General features: G+C 37.2%; 1 protein-coding gene across 1 annotated transcript; it reads right to left on the bottom strand.

Annotated features, from left to right (window-relative positions):
• Positions 1 to 1,023: 1,023 nt before the first annotated feature.
• Positions 1,024 to 2,044, bottom strand: LOC124893768 (the record flags this gene model as incomplete). The annotated part of the gene is made up of 2 exons (XM_047404622.1): positions 1,963 to 2,044; positions 1,024 to 1,509 (listed from the first exon to the last, which is right to left on the bottom strand). Coding segments are annotated over exons 1-2 (568 nt in total), but the record flags the coding sequence as incomplete, so codon positions are not given.
• Between the last annotated feature and the right edge of the window lie 9,526 nt (positions 2,045 to 11,570).

Here is an 11,570-nt window from a genome sequence, read left to right as displayed (position 1 = left end):
GACGCTGGGGTAATTTTTCCTATTACAGATAGTAGGTGGGTTGGCTCGGTTAATGTGTACTAAAAAAAGGGAATCAAAGTGGTTCTGAATAAAAAAAATAAATTATTACTAATGAGGTCACTAACTGGATAGAGAGTATGTATGGATTATAAAAATCTGAGCAAATGGACTCAAAAAGACCACTTTCTGATGCCACTCATGGACCAGATGCTGGACAGACTTACCGGAAGGGGTTGGTACTATTTTCTTGACAGGTACTCAAGATATAATCAAATCATGATTGCTTCCAAGGACCAATAAAATACTATGTCTAATTACCCCTATGGGACCTTTGCATTCAAAAATATGCCATTTGGACTTTGCAATGCACCTGTCATTTTTCAAAGATGTATGATGTCCATATTCTCTGACATGGGGAAAGATACGATTGAGGTATTCATGGATGACTTTTTAGTGGTTGGAGGTTCTTTTGACGATTTCCTAGGCCATCTAGACAGTGCACTGCAGGGATGTGAATAATGCAGTTTAGTTTTAAATTAGGAAAAATGTCACTTTATGGTCAAATGTATAGGGCTAGGGCACAAGATCTCCAAACATGGCATTGAAGTGGACAAAGCAAGGATAGAAGTGATTGAAAAATTTCTTCCGCCAGTATCAGTTAAAGGTATATGGATCTTTTTGGGTTATTTTGGCTTCTATAAAGATTCATTAAGGAATTCTCTAAAATTGCAGCCTCATTATGCAAACTTTTAGAGAAGGAAGTAAAGTTTGTATTTGATAATGAGTTTCTCTAGGCTTTCAAATGCCTAAAGGAGAGGTTGATTTTGGTACCTATTATTTTGTCTCCAGATTGGTTGACACCTTTTAAGGTAATATGGGATTCAAATAGAGTGGCATTGAGTTCTAGAAGATACTTGTTTCTAGCCTCATCATCCTGGATATGTTCTATAATGTCAAATAGGATTTCTTTAGGATTTCCGGAAATGACATTAATGGTCTTTCTGGTGCAAGTGCAGAAAGCACCATCACAGGCACATTCTTGGTCGGATTGGGATTGATCTATCTCGTAAGCGGCATTGATGAATTCTTCATCACTGTAGTCATCGCTGGACGAATTATAGGATTCTGAAGACCCAGAAGACTCAGGCGAATCCTCCATTATAGAAAATAAACTAGCCCTAGCCTCTTCAGACAGATCTAATTGGTTTATTTTCTTTTTCTTGTTAGACTTGCAATCTTTTGCCCTGTGGCCTGTCTTGCCACAAGTCCAACAGGTATCCTTAGCCTTAGCGGTCTTGCGTTTGACCTTCCTACTAGGCTTGTAAGATTCTCTTATGAAGGGTTTCTTACTAGAGGTAGCCTTCTTGCGAGGTTTGGAGGATTTCTTCCTATACCTTTTGCTAGGACTGGTAAATCCGTAGTCTTGGCAGAAGGTTCCTAGTCCATATTTAGAAGTACTATCCTTCTTAAGCTGTTTCTTAAGCTTGAGGTCAGTGCAGAGATCTATCCCTACAGTAGTGATGAAGCTGATTAAGTCACCATAGGTTAGGATGTCATAAGGAATCTTTCCTTCAAATCTATCTTTAATTTTGGTTCTAACTTTTTCGGTGAAGAGAGGAGGGAGACCACTAATGAATCATTCCTTCCAGAAGTCGTTGTTACAGTCAGGTCGGATCATGACCTTTACCAGGAAGGTATCTTTGTACCATCGAAAGTTTGCTAAGTCTTTGCAGGTGAGATTATTGAGGATCTCTAGGCTCCTATCTTGGAATAATTTTGGTTCTCCTATGAAGTGTCTTGCTATATGGTATAGGAGAGTGGCACAAGCGTCTTCTTTTGCAACTTGCTCAAGAATTTCTTGTCCATTTTCAGTCTTAACAACAGTTTCTACGGCTGTGGCTCCATAGATTAAGTTTTTGACATCATCGGTGAAGTAGTTATCTCACCAATGTTTTATCATACCAGTGAAACCTGATACGATCATAGTAGCAGCCTCTTTATTCGTGGCTCCTCTTATCTTGTAAGTGGTAATAGAAACGCCCATTTCATGGAGTTTGTTGTAGATTTGGTGTTCAGCCAAACCATCAACATTCCATTCGGTTATTCCTCTACCATCATGGTTGAAGGTCGATAGGTAGGGGTTTTCTTCAAACTAAACGTCCGGAGGAGAAGGTTTTTTATAATAGTTTTTCTTAGTAGAAAAACGATCACTGGTAAGTTTAGAAAGAGAGTTTTTCTGGTTACTAGACTCAGCTTTCTGGTTGCTGGACTCAGCTTTCTCAGAGATTTTAAACTTGGAAAGTTTGTCATTGATGTGTTCCAAGATTTTCCCTGAAACCTTGAAATCATCACTGAGATTAGGGAATTTCTCCTTTTGGAATTCAGGAATCTTGAAGATGGGATTGGTTATAGGATTAGGGATCGAAGTTCCTTTCTCAGGAGCGGGGGAACTAAAAGGAAGTATAGAATTTTTTGTATCTCCTATTTGCCGGGAGATAGTGTGAAGGACCTGGTTAGTATAGTTGTTTTGTTCAACTATCCTGTCGAGGTCTCTATTGATAGGGGCGGATAGAGGCCTATCATGCTTTTTCTTGAAGGGTGAAGCATTGAGGACTTCATTTGAATGAGGAATTTTTATCCCTTCAAGAGGAGGAGTAACGGATTCAATTATCTTGTTACTCTGGGTATACCATTTGTTAATGATAACGTTGAGGGATTCATTTTGATCTTCCATTCGGCCGGTGAATTCGAACCATCGGAAGAATTCAATGTCACATCGGAGTCTTTTCATATCAGCTATCCATAGCCGACCAAACTCCTTTTGCTGCTCTTTAGAATAGGTACTGGTGTACCATTTCCTTTTTAGAGCGTCTTTGGGAAGGTACCATCGGGCTTCGAGAGCTTTAAGGTCAGGTGTGTACTCGTCATTAGATTTTATGACGAGCAGGCTGGGGTCAGTCCTAATTTTCTGGCGGGATATGGAAGGGGGGGTTCCATATCTGAGGCTGTAGGACTGCCTGGGTCGTAATGATTATCAGGGTCTAGGGACTCATGGACCCTTGTGGATTGCTGATAATAGACTTTTGGGATAGGGCCAGAGAAGTCGACTCCTCTTACTTTTCCCTTGTCATTGTTATTATCATTTTCATCACTTCCCTCCTGGGTTTTTGAGGTGGAAGCTCTGTGCGAGGCCGAGCTTCGAAACGAAGAGTTTCGAGGGGTGTCAAAGCCGAGGAATTTCAATATGAGGGCAGTGTCGATGATGATTGAATTGATGACCTTGGAGGATATTCCTATAGGTATCTTGATGAATTTTGATTAATAAAGATACCCATGTTATGAAGCGATATTAAATCAAGTGCTGGATGGGAGGCAACCTATGGGCTTGTTGGTGAAGTCTGAGTAACCAACATAGCCACAAGCGTTGAGTGGGAGGCAACCCACTATTTTTAATGTTCATGTTTTTATTTTTTTATCTTTTGTAGATTTTTATCACATGGTATAGCATAAAATTCTTACATTTATCGAATTCCAAGAAGGGGATTATGTGATCAACCCATCATGGTCATAAGGACCACACAGTAAGTTGATTAATAAGTTGAAAATTTGAAATTTTAGGGATGAAAAATTGTAAGTTATAGAATTTGGTATCTAATTTTCTTTTTGGTCCCTAAAACTTAGGTTGAAGGACCCTAAGTACATGGAAAACTATCAAAAAACCAAGTCCGAGTTGCACAAAAGTGGACCAAAAATTTTAACCCGGTAACTGCGCCAGTACCTACTGGCCGCAGGTGGTACCTACGCAGAACTAGAAATCGGGTGGTGGATGCAGGTACAAGTCACGGTTAGGTCAAATTTTGGGCCCACCAACACTTAAATATGACCTAAAATACCCCCTCCCCCCACACCTATATAAAAACATTCTTACCTTTATTCTAACTCATTCAAATCCTCAAAATTTCACTTTTCTTATTTAATTCAAACTTTCCTCTTAAAATACAAAATCACGCCACACTCAAATAAAGGTTAAATTGTCACTTGTTTGGGATACCAACTTGTTCCAACATGATAAAACTTGTTCCAACTTTTGTTTGCTTGATTTCTTCATTATTATATTCTAGTTCTTCATATAAAAGGTAACTTTCTTAGGTCCTATTGGTTATGTATTGATCTATCTATTGATTAAACAACTTGATACGTATATTCTATTGCAAAATATATCAAAACTATCAATCTTGTATTTTGTATCCTTGATGTATCCTAAAAACTTAATGTAGGACCATGTTTTGAAGAAAAATCTAAAGTTAGGCCCCCAATCGGAAGTTGCACTTGAGTGAATGAAAGTAACACCAATAGTTAAGCATGTTTGTTTGTTTTGAAATTTATGATTTTTGATTGGTGTGTGCTCATTGGACTTGTTGGAATTTCAAATACGTTATAAGGGTACAAAAACTGAGAAAAAAAATGAACTTTTTGAATTTTGAGTTTTTATTCAACTCTTGTTATACCTCACTTTTCGTTGGAAACTAACAAGTAGTTTTTCAGGTACATATTGCACCTAAATCAGTGAAGAAAAAAAAGATCAATACTTTAAGGAGATGAGCAGAGTCTCTCGAGCCTTGTGGTTAAGTGGATGAGTATCTGAGGCAGCAACATAGAGACACTACCACTTGGGTGACACGCAGAGTTACAAGAAAATAGACTCGCTAGGATGCTCATACAGTTGTTGACCACTGCAAGATGAAGTCCAAATAGATATCACCAGCATATACTCTTATACTAGATGATGTAGAGGAGGAGACAGAGTCTGAGTCCACTCTACAAGTTGTTTCTTAGGACCCCTAGTATGAGAAAGAGTCTTAGAATTCATTTGATGAGGTTGACCAAGAGAAGCCATTTGCGATATACCAATTTGAGTAGGGTATTGCTACTCATCTATAGTAAATAGTGGTACTCCATTCCTATAAAGTTACCAAGTAGCCTTTCCATAATACATCAGTACAGTAGAGCCCCTCACCTGCACATGCCTAGAGGCACCTCTCGAGGAGGGACCTTCGAGGTGGTGTATGGAAGGGATGCGTAATACATTTTATCTTAACAGTTATTGTTGGGATCTAGACAGGCTCATAAGGTGTATTTATGAGGGTGCCGAATTGACCTTTCAGGGCTAGATCGAGTACCACAGCTGAAGGTAATATTTGATAGATATCAGCTAGAGTGGATGACTAGGCCAGTGATTCTTATATCCCAGCTATGGTATAGGAATTTTATACGTCCTATAGAACTACTGTAGTCCTTCTTATATTCTATCATCCAGGCTAGATAAGATTTTCTTGGAAGCCACAGCTTGAGCATACACTAGTTAGAGGGTCAGAGTTGACATATCGACAGAGGTTATTCACAAAGTTATCTTTGACCCAGAGTGTATTACTCCTACATCTACAGCTGAGTGTGACCATAAATTGAAGATCCCAGATGATCAATATATCATGCAAAAGTCTGAGCACTGACATGAGAGGGTCTGGATGGCTAGATGAAGAGGCAGCTTTATTTTATCTTTGGGTGATACGACTGTAATACCCCAAAAAAAGTTTCGTCAAAATTTTGTGCGTAAACGTATTGGATCCTATCTTCGAGAGTAATTTATAGTATTTCTGTGTGTCATTTCTTAGATTTCGACCCACCATTTCGTAGAGCATCAATTTAGGGGCCAATTTACTTCAGCCTATCGGATAGATCACTGAAGGACAGATTTGGGTTTTATTTGTTTTTTAGGGGCATTTTGGTCTTTCACCACTCTTTTAAACCTCTATAAATACCCCATTTAGCTGAGAACTTGTATTATTTTACTCTCATTTCTCTTATATGTATATATATATATATATGTATATATATATATATATGTATATATATATATATATATATCAAGTTAGGGTTAGGGTTAGGGTTTTGAATTGGGGGAAATTAATTGGAGGCTTTGATTCAAGAATTCCTTTTGTCAATCTCTTCCGGCCATGAAATCTAAGGTATGCAAGTGTTTATCTATGGACTCCTTTCATCCATAGAGTCCACGAATCCCTTTTGAAAGTTCAAGTTATGTATATATATATCTATATATATATATATAGATATATTTTCTAGACTTTGATGATGTATATATATATATATATAAGTTGATTGATATTTGATGGTTGAGATATATATGAGGATTACGTATGTTACTTGATATATATATATATATATGATTATGTATGTTGGTAGATATATATATATATATGTGTGTGTGTGTGTGTGGTGATGGTGTATGTTGGTTGATACATGCATGTGATGATTATGTGTGTTGGATGAGATATATGGGGTGGCAGAAAATATGAGAATTTGATGAATTCACCAATGCCTAAAAGTGCATGTAAGGTGTTTGTGGAATTGTCTAAGAGGCTATAAATTTTTGTTCTTAGGATATAATAAGTTCTAAATGACTAGACTACTTTCTATGTATACGTTTAACATGAACTCCATGTTATTGTCTAAAATTGGGGATGTTGTGTGGAACAAACCAATGCTGTCATCAAAATCAAAAGCTTGGTCCAGAACCTTCCTTGCCTAGGCATTCCTAACCCTGAAGCCTCTATGATAGTTGAAACTGATGCTTCCGATATAGGGTATGGGGGTATACTGAAATAGAAGGTCAATGATAGTACACCGTCAGTCTCTAGACAGTCTTTTCAAATATGAATCCCAACATTCATACAAAAAATAGTATCAACTAATCTTCTAAAGCAACTCCGATTGCTACTATCAAAAATAATCTTCAGAACTGGAGTATTCCAGAAGAGTCTTTTAACACGATTTACCAAATCGAAAAATTTAGTTTTTTCAAAAAACATAATATTAAGACCTCTGAGTCTATTGTTGCCATAAATAATTCTTTAGAAATTATTCAACTTTTAAATGACCTAGATATAAACCGATTTAAAGGTCAGTTTCATTATTTGCATATTGGCCTTGTCCAGGTGGCCATTAAACCACTCTTTAGACAAGAGACATTCCCGTCTGTGCTATACTAAGAGATGCTCGTCTTTTAAATTTTGACGATATAGGGTATGGGGGTATACTGAAATAGAAGGTCAATGATAGTACACCTGAACAATTAGTCAGGTTCACATCCGGAATATGGAATTCTGCTCAAAAAAATTACAGCACTGTTAAAAAGAAAATTTTATCTATAGTGCTATGTATCACTAAATTTCAAGATGACCTGATTAACAAAGAATTTTTACTAAGGGTAGACTGTAAGTCTGCTAAAGAAATTTTGCAAAAAGATGTTAAAAATCTTGTTTCAAAACAAATATTTGCTAGATGGCAAGCTCTCCTGTCTAGTTTTGACTTTCAAATTGAATTCATTAAAGGAGAAAATAATTCCCTTCCCGATTTCCTAACAAGAGAATTTTTACAGGGCCACAATGAGACCCACAACACTGGGAAAAATCTCAGCCAAACAACCAGATCAAACTAAAATGGCTAGACCATTCGATTCATCACCAACAGCATCAGCTCCCCTGAGGCCATCAGTCCCACAGAGGCCTGAATTAAAAACAGAATTACTTTCACCATTTCGGAACAAGTATGCAGCTCTAGCCGAATTGCCAAAGCTTCCTCCACCAATGCCATCTAAATTGGTAGACCTTAAGACCAACAAACCCTTTGATAAAGGGTCATCTTCCAGTTCATCGGTACAATCGAAACAGAGCTATACCATGAAGACTCCAGAATCTTTTGCACAGGCCGTTGATCCTGCAATAACTAAAACATCACCTACTGCCCCCGCCAAGGAGGAATTCAAATTCGTTACCACTCAGGTAATACCTATTATCGTCTTAGACAAGGAATACGAGGGATACCCTCTTGAACAACTCATTAAACCACTCAAAACCCGGCGATTCTATGAAGCCATTCTAGTCGACACGGATTCCATCGAAGTCGAGCATTCCATCAATGAACGGAATCCCGAATTCATCGATTATTCAAGGTTCACCATCAAAAGGGTACTAACCCCGTTCAATTGGTTTACGGATCATCTGCATACCCCTATTGCCTTATCGATGCCACATAGGCCTCAGACATACAACTGGTACGACTACAAGTCTGCATGGTTCAATTTCCTCTATGTTCGACCAGGACATACCTGGTTTGTTAAGTATTGTCCTGCTATGATAAATACCATTATACCTAGATGGTTTTATGAGTGGTGAGGATGCTTCGGAGGAATCAAGGAAATTCTTCCCCATTAATTTCTTAGCCGTCTCGTAGAATTTTGTGCAAATGAAGGATGCTTAACCCTTCCAGAACACATTCAAATGTGTAAATTCTTCATTAAGAAGCGAGTATCTTATATCATCTCCTGGAATTTTGCCAAAGGAGAACAAGACCGAATCACATATCTGTCTAAAGAAATAAAGGTTAAAGGCTGGAATCCCAAGCCAGCAGCTCCTAAAACTCCCGACAAGGGGAGAACACCAGCATCTTCAGCAGGCGTCTCACAGAATAAACAGGCGCTCAAAGAAAGATTGAAAAAGGCTTTGCACGATATAGAAAGCCAAGACACCAACAACGATGAAGTCCTACAGCTTCTATAAGAAGCCTCTTCCATCGACAGCAGTGACAACAATGGGGATATGTTAAATCCCAAAGGAATTGCCAGGGCCTACATGGACCCCTACTAAGAACAGAGAAACGACCCCTTCAAAAGATAGAGGTTCAAAGAACCGGAATTAATTTTTGAAAGGGCATTCTACTATTCCTAGTGGGAATCTACTAGACCCTACCTACTGTCAGCTTTATTAAAGGCTAAAGGAATCTGTCAGCTTTATTAAAGGAGACAGCACAGCTACTTTTCTAAAAGCAAAGACAGCCCATCTGCTTTTCTAAAAAGCATTTCCACTTCTAAAAAGAATCTACTTTTAGAAGATTAAATCTAAGCCTTACAAGTGTATACACATGATGTATAATTTAGATTTCTCTGGTCTATATAAGATCATTTGTAATCTAGGAGAAGGCATCAGATAATTTCACCCATTCTAGAAAATTCTCTATGCCCAATCTCTTGTAAACAAAATTGTGTAATGTTTTCTTTTTCTTTGAAGTTCCAATAAACTTGTAAGTTTTAATTATTTCTTTACATATTGTTTCGTTATTATTGTTTCGTTATAAATTTTGAAAATTATACTCACGATCCATTTTCTGGTATCAGAGCCATGTTGGCAGATTGTGTACTCAGCATGAGCAGCTAAGTACATAATCTGTCTAGAGCATGGGAAAATTAAACTATTTTCGTATAAGAAGCATTTACCTTTACTCATCTATAATACAACCTGTAATAAATTAAAACAATACATCGAAGGCTTATGGGATCTACCTTAGTCTTAATGGCTTTATAACTGACTTATCTTAAGTGTTATTTTAGTGACGAGACTACCAATAGGGTCGAATGCTCACCTTAGCTGAGACCACACTTTCAGGCTGACCAATGTCTAAGACCGGAGATTAATCGATTCCTTCAAACACTTTAGAGAAGATGAATACCCCATACTAAAAGTAAACCCCATTAAAAGATCTTGAGATATATGATTAATTTCCATATGAGCATGTGCTAGAAGCATCTCATAATCTGATTCCCTGGTTTGCTAATTTTACCAACTACTTGGCAAGTGATCTCATTCCAAAAGGCTTATCCTTCCAGCAGTCATGCAAATTTATACATGAGGTAAGGAAATTCTTTTGGGATAAGCCATATCTTTTAGGGTTTATGCCAATGGAATAAATTAGAGATGTATACCAAATTTGGAAATGAGGAGCATTCTAGAGGTTTGTCATTCATCAATAGTTGGGGGGTCATAATAGTGGTACACGATCAACCTATAAGATTTTACAATATGGGTTTTATTGGTCTATAATCTACAAGGATGCTCATGATTTTGCACAATCCTATGACCAATGCCAGTGTCAAAGTAATAGTTTGCAACGCTATGAACTCCTTATGACACCTATATTAGAGTTGGAGTTATTTGATGTGTGGGGGATTGATTTCATGGGTCCATTTCTGAGCTCCTATGACATGAGGTACATTCTGGTAGCAGTTGAATATATATCAAAATGGGTGGAAGTAGTTGCACTCTTAGACAACGAAGGCAGAAGTGTCACTATTTTTCTAAAGAGAAATATCTTTTACATATTTGGCACCCCTTATGTAATCATTAGTGATGGTGGATCATACTATTGCAATCAATTATTCAATAACTTACTTGACAGATATGGTGTGAGGTATAGGGTGGCAACACCCTACCATCCACATACTAATAGTAAAGTGAAAGTCTCCAATAGAGAAATAAGGTACATATTGGCAAAGTCTGTGAATGCCAACAAGACTGATTGGTCTAGGAAGCTAGATAATGCATTATATGCCTATCAGACAGCGTATAAAACTCCCACAGGTTCCTCTCTATATTAGATTGTATATGGAAAATCATGTCATTTGTCGGTTGAGCTGGAGAATAAAGAACTTTAGGTATTGAAAAGGCTAAATTTTCAATAGCATAATGCAACAAATTTGAGGCTGAGCAAAGTGAATGAGTTGGATGAATTCCAAACCATGCTTATGAGAGATTATCCATATACAAGGAGATAATGAAGCTATACCATAAAAATAAGATAGTAAAGAGATTGTTCAAGCCTGGTGATTTGGTCTTGCTGTACAACTTAAGACTACACCTATTTTTTGGCAAGCTGAGTTCAAGATGGATAGGACCATTCACTATGGTTAAGGTATTCCCATTTAGTGCTATTGAGGTAAAGAGTGATGGTGATTCTATATTTAAATTCAATGGGCAACGTATTAAACTTAACATGGGAAACCCAGAAAAATTTAGATTTTATGAAGATACGGACCTTAAGGAAGTCTGAGTAGTCAAGGGAGCTGAGTCATGCCACGATAGTAAATCAGTCGCTTCTTTGGAGAAAACCCAAGGTATTGTGTTTTTTTTTGTATTTGTATTCGTGTTTGATGTTGGATATTTGTATCTACAATGATGAAAGTATGTTCCTAACTCTTATGTTTTGGTTTAATGCTTTCGAGAAAATGCATAATTTTTAGTTGGGGGTAGAATGGCTTGTGGGTATTGATGTCTTTTTTGAGTTTTTGTTGCCTTTCCTCTTTTCCCTAGAGTTTTGTTCCTAGTAGAGCTAAAATATTTAGGAGTATTGTGTTTTGTTTCATGATGTTGTGTGTAATTAGGAGATTTTTGAGTATTTAGGCCAATAGTCAGTTTTTGATTAATTTTTCATAACCCTCTAAAATTTTGTGATTTAGAACTGTGATTGATGTACAGATATGTGAACCTTGTTGATCTTGTTATGGAATTAGTATTAGGGACATGATAACCATTTGCTAACAATTGCACGAACTGAATAGGTAGTAGTTGGTGATATTGACTCTGTGCTATGTGAGTGTGAGATACTACATAGTTTCCTTTGTATGTTAAATTTAGAACTTATTTAGTTAGTCTTTCCTACAT

The sequence above is a fragment of the Capsicum annuum genome, unplaced genomic scaffold (genome assembly GCF_002878395.1).
Source record: "Capsicum annuum cultivar UCD-10X-F1 unplaced genomic scaffold, UCD10Xv1.1 ctg64679, whole genome shotgun sequence".
Taxonomy (NCBI): domain Eukaryota; kingdom Viridiplantae; phylum Streptophyta; class Magnoliopsida; order Solanales; family Solanaceae; genus Capsicum; species Capsicum annuum.
Note: the sequence above shows the minus strand (reverse complement) of the source record. Positions and strands in the feature narration are given on the sequence as shown.